The 13,878-nt window shown below is 51.2% G+C and overlaps 3 protein-coding genes across 3 annotated transcripts; 2 read left to right on the top strand and 1 right to left on the bottom strand.

Annotated features, from left to right (window-relative positions):
- Positions 1-108: 108 nt before the first annotated feature.
- Positions 109-1,842, top strand: BDV59DRAFT_169010 (annexin; the record flags this gene model as incomplete). Its single annotated transcript, XM_073688167.1, has 2 exons — positions 109-251; positions 310-1,842. Coding segments are annotated over exons 1-2 (1,345 nt in total), but the record flags the coding sequence as incomplete, so codon positions are not given.
- Positions 1,843-2,375: 533 nt separating this feature from the next.
- On the top strand, positions 2,376-3,633 carry BDV59DRAFT_169009 (uncharacterized protein). The gene has a single exon (XM_073688166.1). The coding sequence runs from the start codon at positions 2,715-2,717 to the stop codon at positions 3,261-3,263; it is 549 nt and encodes a 182-aa protein (XP_073552745.1). The 5' UTR covers positions 2,376-2,714; the 3' UTR covers positions 3,264-3,633.
- A 2,073-nt stretch (positions 3,634-5,706) lies between these two features.
- BDV59DRAFT_198233 (uncharacterized protein) lies at positions 5,707-6,298 on the bottom strand (the record flags this gene model as incomplete). Its single annotated transcript, XM_073693118.1, has 2 exons — positions 5,707-5,795; positions 5,866-6,298. 2 exons carry the CDS (start codon positions 6,296-6,298, stop codon positions 5,707-5,709), a joined length of 522 nt encoding a protein of 173 aa, XP_073552744.1.
- Between the last annotated feature and the right edge of the window lie 7,580 nt (positions 6,299-13,878).

The raw sequence follows: 13,878 nt of genomic DNA, 5'->3' as shown, positions 1-13,878 counted from the left end.
TGCCTGAGCAGCCTTATGAGGCGCCACGAACACTTGCCACGCTGCGCCACATTGTGTACCGCGGAACTCACGGGGATCAGCATCATCCTGAACGCAGTCTGCTGTCTGCCTGTCTAAGTCTGGAACACATATAGGTTGAATCGGTCACAGCAGCTTTGAAGAAATCCCATAATTTTCTTTCGTTTCTTCTTCTCCATCCGCTCCATCTTCATCAACCATCATGTCATACAACCAATACCCCCCACCAAACCGTACGTCCCCGCCTCCACATGTCATACGGGTAAGAACTGACAGACTGTCGTCCTGCAGAACCTCCATACCCTCCCTACGGCCAACCTCAAGGATATCCGCAACCGCCGTATCCCCCGCCGCAAGGTCCTGGGTACGGTCCTCCCCCAGGTCCTTACCAACACCCCCCACCTGGTCCGGGATACCCTCCCCCTCACTCTCCCTCGCCGCAAGGATACCATCCAGGAGGCCCTCCAGGTCCCGGATATCACCAACAGCCTCCTCCAGTCCCTCCTCATCCTTCATATGCCGGTCCTCCGCAGCCATCCTATCCACCTCAGGGCGGACCGGGACCGGGCTTCCCGCCTGGCCCTTCTCCAGGACCATACGGTGGTCCCGGCGCACCATATCCCCCGCAGAACTTCCAGTACGGCCCACCGCCCTCACTTCCTTCTCCTGGCTACGCACAGGGCCAGATGGCCCCCGGGGATTTTCGGCGCGAGGCTGATGTCCTCCGAAAGGCGATGAAGGGGTTCGGTACCGATGAGAAGACTCTGATCCAGGTCCTCGCGCATCTTGACCCGCTCCAGATGTCCGCAGTCCGCTCTACATACAGCAACCACATAAACCGGGATCTCTTCAGAGACGTGAAATCAGAGACCAGCGGATATCTCCGGCAGGGCTTGTTGGCTGTTATCGACGGACCTCTCTTGCACGACGTCGCCTCGGCGCGCGACGCAGTAGAGGGTGTAGGAACCAAAGAATGGCTTCTAAATGATGTTCTGCTCGGCCGCTCCAACGCCGATCTGTCAGCGATCAAGTCCGCCTACGAATCCACCTACCGCCGCTCGCTGCAGAAGGACGTGGAAGGCGACCTCTCCTTCAAAACACTCAGTCTTTTCTCTATGGTGCTTCGTGCCAATCGCCATGAAGAGTCCTTCCCGATCGACCCGCGAACCATCGAGATCGAAGCGCGAACTATTCACGGTGCTACGGCTGGTATGGTCAAGAATGCTGAGGAAGTCTGCAGTATTTTCGCACGCTCCTCTGACAACGAGATTCGTGCTATCAACGATGAGTTCAATCGCCGGTACAACTCTCTCGAGAAACATCTCGAGAAGGAGTTCTCCGGTCATATGAAAGATGCACTATTGCACATGTTGCGCACGGCTCTGGATCCGGCAATGCGCGACGCTGAGTTGCTGGAAGATTGTATGAAGGGAATGGGGACCAAAGACGAAAAGCTGGTGGTTCGCGTTGTGCGTGTTCACTGGAACCGTGCCCACAAGGACCGTGTCAAGGCTGCGTATCGCCATCGATACGGAAAGGACTTGATCCAGCGGGTCCGTGGAGAAACGAGCGGTGATTACCAACGGTTGATGGTTGCCTTGCTAGAATGATGTGTTATGAATAAGGTATGATGGTCGGAGGTTTTCTGCTTTCTGTCACTATGTACTGTTCCAAGAGATGCCTGCTTTATTATGAATAATACGTGGTATGACTTTATGCTCCGGTAAAGCCTGGTTCTTACCTCAAGTTAGTCTGCTTTCTAGGTATTGGTGGAACGGTCTTCCTAGTGCTAAGACAACAATGAGGATTAGTATGCAACTACAGGTGTTTAGAATAAAGCTGCCCTTAGTTGATTCCATTTTTGCGGCTGCAGCTCGGCTTCTGAGTCACAATCACTTCAACCACCGCACCAGCGCGCACCCTGATAACACCGTTGTCCATTTTACTCTGCAGGCGACAGCGCGCTTGTGATAATTTTGCTCCACTCTGACTCATCTGACTGATTTCTCCTCTCGATCGCCATGAGTAGATCTGGATCCCTTCCGGGGTGCATTAGCCTCATACTGCGTCGTTCGGATTACAATGCGCGCAACTCAAGATCTTCCCGGAACCGGCAATCATAACGACAACCTAGGTATGTAGGTAGTAGGTACCTAGAGCTCTATCATGCAAGTATCGTTCCTGTTCCTGCCACGTAGGCGTCCATCATTCGTTGCTAGTCAGCAACGTTTCTGCAGCACAGCCCCAACATGATTCAACTCCGGGCACTAGGGTGCGTAAATGGGGGTGATCATAGGGCTGCAGGATGGTCCGTGACTGTATCCGCGCCCTGCATCTTTCCCTTACTCGTCAGTCACCCGGGCGTCTCTATTACACGAGTCTCTGCGCGTGCACCTCACGCTGTCCTCCTGACCGGGAGTATCAGAGGCTGAGTTGCTTTATAATCTCCCCACTGCCCGCCCTCGTTATTATAATTTCGGGCAATCTGGTCACTTCCCTTCCCACTATGACAGGGTACGCGGCTTTGGCGAAACTAGGGAGATTGGCTCGGAGGGCTTAGACACGGTGTTTCCTCTGCTTATCGTTCTGCCTGCGTTCATATCGTTATCTATATAACGTCTCCACTTGCATCCTACAGCTAGTTGCATACTTTTGACCTTTCTATCGTCATCATAGAATCTATCTCGCTACCTATTATGCCCCACTTGACACACCACCGAAGACGCCACTCCTGGCCCTACTGCGGCCCGGGGGCTCAAAAAGAACCCCTCCCAATCATCAAGGTGTCCGCGCCAGACGACGAGCTCGAACGGCAGTTCCTCACGCCCCTGGCTCCAGAGGACCTCTTCGACGACCCCGACGCCGCCGCTTCTGCTGGCATCGTCCGCCCATCCACCCGCTCCTCGTCTCACCACCATCACCTCTGGCCGCATTTCCGCCCCGCTGGCCCCCACGAGCAGTACCATGTTAGCGGCGGAGGCACTCTCCGACGGATGATCCGCCCGCCCTTAGACAAGGCCCGGTCATTGTTCACGGTCCCGACAACGACCCAGGCCGGGGAGAACGTCCTGGTCTCGTATTGGGTGTCGCAGGAGCCGGGCGCGATGGACTTGCCGAACGTTGCGACGCACCACCGTGGGAGGGCGGCTCATTTGCGGGAGAGAAATCATCGCCGGTGTCATTCTGAGCAGCCGCGGTCATGGAGGGAGCCGAGTGCGAGTTTATGGACGTTGCTTGAGGAGTGATCGTGGGGGTAAATTGGCATGGTTGGCGTGGTTGGCGTTGGGCGTTTGTCTTGGAGAGATAACCTTGCTGTATTACTCGCCGTACCTAGAACGCATAGTGTTAGGATAAACCTTAGAGTTTATACGTGGCCATCCGGATGTAATTCTTTGGTATGTAGTTTCGTTATTTTATTCTCGTATGATCTTCATGTCCGCTGTCCATACAACTTAGTATCTCCTCGGATAACGTGCCGATACTGGATGGAATAGACTCCTGGCGGTGGGGGGAGTGAACCGAATGATGTCATAGGGCAAACTAGAGCCTCAAGTGCGGGGATGCGAGTGGAGACCACCAACGCGAATGCTTGTTGACACTCCATTCTGTTGTGCGCTTCCTGCACGTAGGTAAGTTCTTAAATGTACGTAAGGTCCGACGGGTACTCTTTCATATCTTCTCTTCTTTTGCTATCCTCTATCTCTACCACATCAGCTGAGCATCCAGTGTGACTCGATCAGCCCTAAGTTAGCTCACGGGTGAGTGGTCAGCATTCCGTCTCACGCGCAGAAGAATCCAATCACGTTCGTATTAGACTGCAGGTGGGGCCAAAATTGCTTGGTTCTGTTGGTCACGAACCGAGGAATGCGCCCTTCTCGAAGGACGCTAGAAGAATCGGGCGGCTTAGTAGAAGTTAATCGGGGTTGGCCGTCCCCGGTAGGATGAGCCGGATGATCCCTAGCGAGCTGTAGAATGAGGGTGGGACACGTTCGGGATGTAGAAGAGCTTAAACACTATGACTATCGCCGGATGAGCAGGCACCTAGGTCACTGGGGGATGTTGACGAGTCGACGTAATCATCATTGCATCAGGCCTCCAGGCAGAAGCGGTGAATTTGGAGCCTCTTGAGGGCGATCGGGGACGCGGGAGGGCCCTGATTGGCGAACAAGGCTCCTGATAGGGCGGAGAGTGGGGCTCCTCACCGACTGGCGTGCCTGCAGTCTGCTGGCAGCCTCCCATTGGTGGCTGTCAGCAGGGGTCTGCATGCCCTACAGGGAGTTGAAGTTGCTGATAGGGCCGACAGGGTCCACGCGGTCCCTTAGGGCTGGCACCGGCTGGAACTTGTGGAGAGAACAAAGGGAGCCTCGAGTCGGCGGGGGTGGGCATAAATAGACGGGAGAGACCGCAGGCCAGTTTGGAGAGTCATCATCTCATCGTCTCATTATCTTTTTGGAGTTTCCCTCCCTCCCTTGAGTCAATTCCAATCCACAATACAACACCATCCCACAGTCTATACACAAACCTTTCAAAAGCAACATGTCTATCTACTCGCGTCGTCCCGCAAGCCCCCAGGCTGTTCGACAGGATGAAGGAAAACCCTCCCACCACTCCCGCCGCTCCAGCGACGACTACCGTCGCTACCGGGGAACCGTCAACCACTGTGGCCGTCACTCCAACGATTGGCTGTTTGGCGGGTTCAGTTTCCGCGACACCGTGCGGGATGGCGTCGACCGTCTGCGTCACCAGCGCGAAAAGGGCTGAACAATTCCTTTCCTATGAGTCCGTTCAAGCGGACATGCGACCTTCTTCATTGTCTAGAACATGATGGTTCGACTCTGCGGTTATCATATACCCTCCGACTGGAACTGATTGAGTTCCTCTCTTTTCACCTCCCTGAGCATCCTGGGTGCCATCGGATTCTCTGGCCCCAGCCCAGATAGCCTCGTGGATAAGAGGCCTACTCGTGCAACATGGAAAAGTGCATGCGATGAAATCGAGGCAATTGCGGTGGAGGATTGATGTTGTCCACTCCTTATTTCTAGCGGGGGACTATCTAGCGACTGGTCTGCTGCGTACTCGCGTCCACGTCACCATGTGAAATTTGGCGGGAATAGTCTGTTCGGAAAAACGGTTATGAGCCCATAAGTCATACCTTGTTTCCGGATCAGGCTGGCCTATTTGGATATATAATGTCCTCATAATGATAGTTGATTGCTAGGATTAAAGGTGTTGAATCAGTCACTTCCTGCTTCGGTTATGTAAGTGGTAATAATCAAGGCCAGGTTGAACCAACAAGAATTAAGCAACTAGGCAAGCACTGTAGTCATGACCTAAGCCCGATTAAACAGATTAAACTGACGTAGGCTATGTGGTCCAGCGTGGGTTCCAAGAGAACTATGTTCTACAAATTCCCTATGTGACATCCTGACTGTTCGCTGTCTAACGGTTTTAAACACCACAAACAACACAGAAAACAGGCATACAGAGAATGAGAAAAAAAAAACAATCAAAAAATCGCCACAACACCTTTGCTTGCTAATGACCATGGCCGGTCTCCGGACTTTTCGCTGCGAAGCCAAATTCTATACCGTGCAATCATGACCAACTCCCAAAACAAATGCAAGATGCGATGCAATCGGTCCTTCAGTGGAAGAAGTATAAAAGAACGAGAAGACCATTTCTAGCGAACTATGCTCGCTGCCAGGCCACAATATCCCCCGCACTGATGTCTATATTCTCCTGAACAAGGCTCTGAAGTCTCACGACCTGCGAGGATGCTGAGATCAATTAGCATCGGAGTACAAATCCAAAAGGACTAGGCATAAGATGTAAGAAGAGAATACATACTGGGACGTTGAGACGGCGCGGCACCAGGGTGGACTTGAATGATGCCGGAATCCACATACGCTCTCGTGGTTACTCCTCCCGCTGAGGCTGCTCCCAGCATCACCCGAAGCCGGTACCGTCCCGGTGCTGCAATCACCAGAGGACTGAAGCGCGCGTACCCGCTTGTGGTGTTCCCCAGGCGGCTGCGTACGCTGGATGTAAGTGTCCCCGTCAGTCCGGGCACGGGCCCAGCCTCGTTCCGGAGCGAGGCGTGCATCACCAGCTGTTGGACTGATCCTCCACCAGCTGAACTGCCGACTGGACGCACTGCAGCGATCACTGGTAGAGTGAATGGCACACCGGGGCGGACGGCTGACGGAGGTCCAATCTCGAAGGTGATGCCATATTCCCGGCTGGAGCTGCCAGAGTCGGCTCTCGTGGCGGCTGTGACCATGGTGTGAGGCCCGAGAACTTCGTTGCGTAAAAGAATTGGAATGCAAAAGGTGGACGCTTAGTCCATTCGCCGGCAGTGCTGGAGGAAAAGGGCGAGAAGGACGACAATGAGGAAATGAGGGGACGGTCTTCTAGAGGGTAACGAAGGAAATCCTCGGAACATGAAGATACTTCTAGGAAAATCAAGAAAAAGATCCACCATGATAAGATCCTATAACGACTTCATATAGATTTTCAGCCAGGGGGGCTACCATGTTGATGGGAGCATGATGAAAGCAGACACAAACTAACGGAAGAGAGCTCGAGTCAGGACTCTAAATGGTTTGCCACCGCGAAATTAATATCAATAGATCTTAACGGCCAAGTGTTGCAGATCTGCATTAAGCTGCTCCTCTCCAGACGTTGGGTAATGATAGCCATGCACGATCCTGCGAAAAGGGACTGACGGACATGGGGATCCACCAGTACAGTCTACGGTGTATTACGGGACGGTATTTGAATAATTCGGCGATTAGCGTCGTTTCGGTTATCCTTTTCTTTTTTCTTTTTGTCATATTTTTATTTGTATTTTTATTTTATGAACGGACCCTTCAGCCTCTGATGGCTATTGGCTTCGGTGTTTCCTCTTTTTACTTGGTGTGTGGCATTGGGACGCGTCAACCTAAAACACCCACCTAGTGTGGAGATAACGCTAGCACTGACACTCAGCCAGATTGCGTTTGAAATACCGGAAACTAAAATGAGACGTCAGATCCTTACAGGGAGCTGCATGCTGAATGAGGATTCGCACTTTGAGGCTTGATCACGCTGGACCTGCGCAATGAGCGTAGACGTGTTGGTATCGGTGGGCATTGTAGACAATGACTGCAATTGGAACGGAAGACATCTCCTACGCAGTAGTTATCTGGTCCAGAAGGAGCGCTTAAATTTTGTATCCAAATTCCTATTGCCCACTGTGGCCCCTCTTACCCGATGAGGGAGTGGAGAGGCCATCTAGGCCACGGAATATTCCTCGCTGGTCTCGACGCGGTAGATACTAGATGAGGTTCAGATCCGTATCTGTCCCCTAGCATGGACACGGACATATTTTTACTGCGTCTCATCTTCTGGTACCGGGAGCAGGGACCCCTTTCGGCCCTTAGCGGGGGTCTAGCAGATAGGTGGGAGATGCAGATGTACGCCGTATGGACTGTATCGTTGGGAAGAAAGGGAGCTAGCTAGTCGGTGAGACATGGAAATTGCCACTGGAACGTGTGGTTCACCCATTGCATACAGAAATGCCAAAGTTTAAGGGGGTTAGGGTTGGTACTTTCTACAGTGTATGGGGGATTAGGCGGTCAGAGCGCGCGGATAACCGAAGCGCGCTGGAGCGGAAATTTCATGGGACTGACCATGGTTGAGGGACGGAGAGCCGAAAATGAAAAATCGAAAGTAGACATAAAAATAAAAATTGATAATAAAAAATACGACTATGTCAGCCGTGTACTAACCAAATGAGGGAGAACAGGGAGTCTGAAAGGGGAAACTGATGCGGTTGAGTGGGAGGACTAGTGAAGAACTTCGCCACACAATCGGCCCGATTTGGACGAGAAGGTGTCGCACAAGCCACAGTCGAGGGGCACCCCACCGTCAGCCTCATGGAGAAACAGGGAAGTTGATGATGCGAACCAGGAAACCGGGATGAAACCTTAAAAACTCCAATCTTACCTAGATACACGTACGATTGAGCTCCGATTCTAGATCCCTCGATTGAATGCTGCTGCCTGCATCACATCACGATGAACTCCTTCGTCTACAATCGTTCATCTCTCCCTTCCTCATGGATCTTTGTTTACACCCACGAGGTCTGCGGGCCGAATCCGGTTAGTGCTGAGATCCTTCCGAGGCATGGTAGGACCAATACACCCAATATACCCACTACACCCTCCCATTCTACCTAGGAACGGAGTATATTCCACTGTTTTTGCCAGGAGACCGATTCCAGCTCCCTCTGGCTAGATCAATCCCCCCGTCAGGGTAGGCAGTACGGAGAAGTTGCTACCGATATCTAGGTATGGAAGCAATGTATGCAGAATACGCCGTAGAGTGCCGGATAATTACCGGGAACCTCGGGAACCTCCACTTACTATGTATTCAGATGGTGATCTCCATCATCTCTCACCGAAATACTGCTCTGTACGGCGTACAGCCATCAAGCAATTCATGCATATCACACGGGTGTCCCTCCCGACTCCATCCATTTTCGTAGTGGGTCAGGTCGCGGATAACCTGGTACGCGGGTGTCCGGACCCCTACCGAATAGACAACACACATCACTCTACTGCGTACATCTTTGCTTTTCCTGATCGCTCACTCGCCAAATGTGTCTGCCTGCAATGTAATGCAAGATCGATCCGATCGACCTCCTCTGGATATGGTTAAGGTTCAGTTATCTCCGCCTTACCGACTAGCCACAGGTGGCTGTGGCGCATGATCAACGGGTGGAATGTGGCGGTGAATCGATTATCTGTGTGAGAGGATGAACTCTGTTGCAGTCCTTGCATTTGTGACTTGGCTCCTTCCCTGGTGTTAATCGGACTGTATTGTGACACTGTGTTTACTATCCTTTGACACCCCACCCCGTTTAATGTACGTTGCGTTGCTCTCCAGACTGACTTGTGAGTATTCCAAAGCCGGTGGGTGTTTCCCCGTTGATGGCGGGGGGGGTTGACATCCCAACGAATCGTAATGTCCACTTTTTTTTTTCCCCCTTCGGTATTGCCCCTCCGTAGAGAGAGAAAATTCAGGTCGTCGTGTGATGGTGTTTCATACAGGCTACAGCGTTCTTGCTTCTGATCTTCCGGCCCAACAATTGCCCCTCTCTCCTACTCGAGAACTGACCCCGTCCGTTCTCTTCATCCTTATCCCCTATTCAGCCCCACCATAGTATGAGAGACGCGATACTCCGTACGCCGTATGACATAGATTAGAAATAAGGCAGAAGTAGCAAATCGATGCTGTCAATCTTCCGTCGATCCTCTTCCAGACCACATCCTACGCTCATCGACCAGGCTTGCAGATGAGGAAGTCGATCTTTGAAGGTACATACTATGCAGCCTTCCGTCACAAACCTTACCGATGAACGCCCTAACTTACATGTTGTCACCTAGCATGTGGCAAAACAAAAGGCTCGACCTCTCCTCCCACGATTTTCCTGAGCAAGGAGAGCGGGATTGTCCAGATATTTTCGAGCTATGAGTTCGGACAAGGATTGCCAACTAGCTAGCGACCGACTAGCCTCCAAACTGAGTATCAGATTAGAGCTATGCATCGTACTTTGGTCCCTATTGCAAGTGGTTTCGGCCACACACCATGACAGGAAGTGGCGTTCTATCGGCGATCCTTTAATTGAGAGACTTGATTTGTTGATTCATCGTTGTTCTCACTATCCCATCTCCCATCCACGGTTGAGGTGCATTTGTCTCAGGGGCCGCGTCGAGACCCCAATCCTTGATTGCACAAGACCCTGGAAAAGGCTGGAGCCGTCGAGCAACGCTAGCAACATTGTAATCACATCTTTTTAGCCTACAGAGGCCATCAAAATATGTGTTGGTACCGCGTTGCTGACACCTACCGCCTGAGTGGCTACAGCAGACAGGCCAACCGGAAGACTAAGCAACGGGAGGCAAGCTACGTGGATGCCAAAGCGGCCGACATGATTGCTCTCGGCCCTATCCTAGGTACTGCACCGACACATCAGCTCTAGGTGCCAACGGCGTATACCGTGAATCGCTATCTTCGATGCGATGAGTTTCTACGACTTATAATTTTGCGAGTCAGTAGCGCCACTCTTCAAGCCCAATTGCCTGGGAGATTAAGGCACTCGGGATTATTCTCCGCCTATTAAAGGACTTAACCCGTTGGTGGACCCTCTCCGGCTGTACGGCGTATGCCACCAATTCTCCTCGTCGGTCGGGTTTGATCTAAATCCGAGGTCACAGCGGGCCGTCTGTCGAAATTACTCCTAGTATCGGCCATTTAACCTGTTCCAGGCAGAAAGAAAACCACATCCTCTATTAGTTGCAGGCCGTTACTACTACGGCGTACTACGGAGTAGTTCGGAGGAATTTTCCAGGTTACTAGTATCTCGTGGCCTCCGAATGTACCGACGAGAAGGATACAAGCGGGGTGGTTTTTCCTGCTACCATCGAGTATTTCGTGGTTTGCCACCATTTTGTCTTTGCCGTTTGGTGTTGTCGAACGATAGGTGTCAATTAGACTATATGTCTTAAATAAACCATTCGAGCATTCATTGCGAAAAGAGAAAGGAGAAGAAAAATAAAGGAAAACCCCAGGGTGCTTGGGTGATTGCCTGGTTGAAGTTCCTAAACTAGACTGGAGTCGACACTAAAGTCGCCCCCAGTCGCACCGGCGCAATGTGTCTTGACAGAAAAGGAAATATAATGACACTGAATATAACTATACCACTGCGGCTGACAGATCTTCATCCCCATATGAAGCCAAGAGCTGAGATGGTAGGCTGCCGATGTAAATTGGTACTGTGAGGCAAACAGGCCTTTCTTCTGACCATCGTTTGAAATACCATGGTATTGCCACTGTTGACGGGAATTAGACACGTTAAGCCCCGACATGGATTATTGGAAGGGTTGCTGTTTCACCGTCGTGGGGTACTTGCAGTGATTATTGAGACTACTATTTCTCCTATGGAATTTCGTGCAACAGTAGGCCATAATGGCGCCACATGTTATAACTGGATATCATTCTCGTGTCCACAGATGCATGCCGGGCTTTCTGAGGAATGGCGGCGCTTTGGGGGCGTCAGGCCAAAGTTTCTTGGTGTGACGAGGCGCATCATGGCACTGACTATGCTGCATTGGGATGTGATTAGTATATCGGTCAGAAAAGGGCTTAGGATATTCATAGAGATTGCTGGGTTAGTGACTTGGCCAAGACTTAACCTTAAAAACAGCACATGGTATATTATGTCTTGGTAGATAATGTTCGTGTCACATTATAGAGCTTCAAATATAACGAGATACATTGGCTACTGCAAATAAAGATATGACGGTGAAATGAAGCAAAAGTGACCGTAACAAGGGAAATAATCCGAGGTCAAACATTCCAGTGCTTGCAGTTAAAAGAAAAATTGATGTAGATATCCATTAAGAAAACAATATACAGGAGGCACTCAACGGGGTTACTTCTAACTGATTCGATGAGTTCAAACCTTCACCTTCCCCAGATAACTGAATGGGGGAGTCGGTATGCACCTTCCCGATCCTCTCTCCAGTACATCCTCCGCGGACTTTTCATCATCGAACACGACGCATCTCAAGAATGCCTCCAGCTCACTCCGAGTACCACTACGGATCAGCCATATCCTTATCATCACCGTAATCTGGCCGCATTTATACCTTTGAAATGGCACCGATCCCTCGCGAGTTTCCCTCGACCCCCGGAGTTCTGCGACCATCCACGGAATTAGCTAGAGAGCCTTCACCTGGGACAAAATACATCAGTCTGAGACTCATTCTGGAACTCCTGATGGGGACTGTTGCGATATTCATTATCGGTGTGTTATCTTGGAAGCTTGGCCGATTTATTCGCTCCTTTACCAGAGAGAGAGTCCTCACGCAGGGGAACTCTCCTTCCACACGCTACGCTCGAACCTGGTACGGATGGATACCATTGCAGCGCCACGAACGGAATAAGGGACTCGTACAACAGATCCTTCAGAAACTTTGTGGCTGGACCACATGGTCATCCAAGCCAGACTATCGCTGGGTCTGGTGGGACCCGGGCCAGAAAGAATTGCAAAACCACAAAGCAAACCAGAAGTTCCACCAATGGTTACCCATCTTTCTATGGAGTCGCAGTTTTGCGACGGCTGACGACATTTGGAATCCTCGTCATTCGGTCCTGACCACCAATGGTGGGGCATACGTATGTTCCCCCGATGTGTCGGAAGGACTTGTTTCGCCGAGTGCTATCTTCAATCGGGAATATGTCCCGTCTAAGCCCCAGACGACGACTAACTGGCCCCAGAAGACAAGGTATGAATCGCGCGTCTGTGAGCTGAAGGCACCCCGCACTATACGACGAGGCGTCGGACATTTGTGGGAAGGCAGCTTTGCAAGATGCGGCGTATTTTCCACAGACGACACACTCTTTTGGCAGGATAGACGAAGAAATCCATGCATGAGCCAGTCTGCTCATATTTTAAGAAAGCGTAGCTATCGCTCATCTGCTACTAAGAATGATCTATTTACCAAAAGTAGCTCGCTACCGTGCTTGTTGACTAGAAGGACCATATTATGTGGTCGTGCCTTCACGGAGTCTAGCCGGCACTCCAATTCTTTGTGGACGTTGAGATGTTCGCGAAAGTACCAGATCTGGTCTGCTCGTATGCAACTGAAAATGCCCCGTGTTGTCAGGAACGGTTCTCTTGGACCTCTTGCACCTCCTGGTAGCCCTATCTCCGACTTGCTTGCAAGCTTATCTTCACACCAAACTTCGCTTTTGGAATTGTCCACGACTATGTCGCGCAAGGTCCTTTCCACAGCTTCGGCATCTAGTGAGATGGCAGTATATAGGGATACTTTACGTCAAAGCGCAGCGGGGTCCTCATTTACAAGAGAACAAACAAAAGAGGAAGTTATGGCACAAAGTGGGTTCACGCCTGTATCATACAGCCCTGAATTGGTACATAAATCACCATCAGGCTTATCATGTGGCACCTCAGTGGGCGAAAATCCTTCCCCACTCTCAAAAAACACCCTGACGGGCGATGGAAAGGACCGCAGTAAGAAGCAAACCCGCCATATAAGAAAAGAGCTGTCCCAGGCTATAATTCCCATACAGATCTTAAATGACTGGGAGATTCGTCTGATCTACACTCTTAGCTGTCGGCTTGAATGGCTTGCCAACCAACTTAGCCCGGGAAGAAGGCCGTTTCATTTCGCAATGCTCCCAAATCATTGGCTAAATAAAGGAACCTGGGTTGTTTACGACCCGCCTTGTCGCACGCCTATTGATGCAAGGCGAAAGCTGGGTGACTCACGATTTGTCACTACTTACCCAATGCCGGAGTGGACAGCAAAAAAGTTCCCAAAGGTCGACCGCAAGGTGGCACATTACCCCAGGATAAACTCATGGAGGAGTGCAGTCAATTACCGCAGAAAATCCATTGGCCTGGACAAACTCGTCAAGACTATCGAGCTGTTTGAAAGTTCCGGTGAAGAACCTCCAGATGGCAAAGTTGACCCGACGTGCTGGATGCTTCGAAGACCCCCCCAAGGAGTTGGTCTTTCTAGACACCAGGAGGGGGCGTATTACGAAGGAGGCGCAGGCTGGCAGGAAACCCTTTACGACTGGCAAAGAGTACGTCGTGGTTATCGAATCCGCAAAATGATACATCACGGCCGAGCCAATCGCACCAGAGTGAAGCAGGTCGCGCTAAGTGTGTTCCGGCCGTTGCGGACAAGAAGAACAATTCGAAGAATCGATAGCGAGTAGTATTCATATGAGATTAACGTCCGGCTTGATCCTCTCACGGGGTCTAAGGGACGTGCTTAGCTAGGT

Source organism: Aspergillus ambiguus, assembly GCF_047715705.1.
Source record: "Aspergillus ambiguus strain CBS 117.58 unplaced genomic scaffold BDV59scaffold_2, whole genome shotgun sequence".
Taxonomy (NCBI): Eukaryota; Fungi; Ascomycota; class Eurotiomycetes; order Eurotiales; family Aspergillaceae; genus Aspergillus; species Aspergillus ambiguus.
The sequence above is the reverse complement of the archived record's forward strand: the minus strand, read 5'-3'. Positions and strand labels throughout refer to the sequence as shown.

Excerpts from the sequence above, each read along its gene's own strand:
- BDV59DRAFT_169009 (XM_073688166.1), top strand. The coding sequence starts at position 2,715 with ATGCCCCACTTGACACACCACCGAAGACGCCACTCCTGGCCCTACTGC.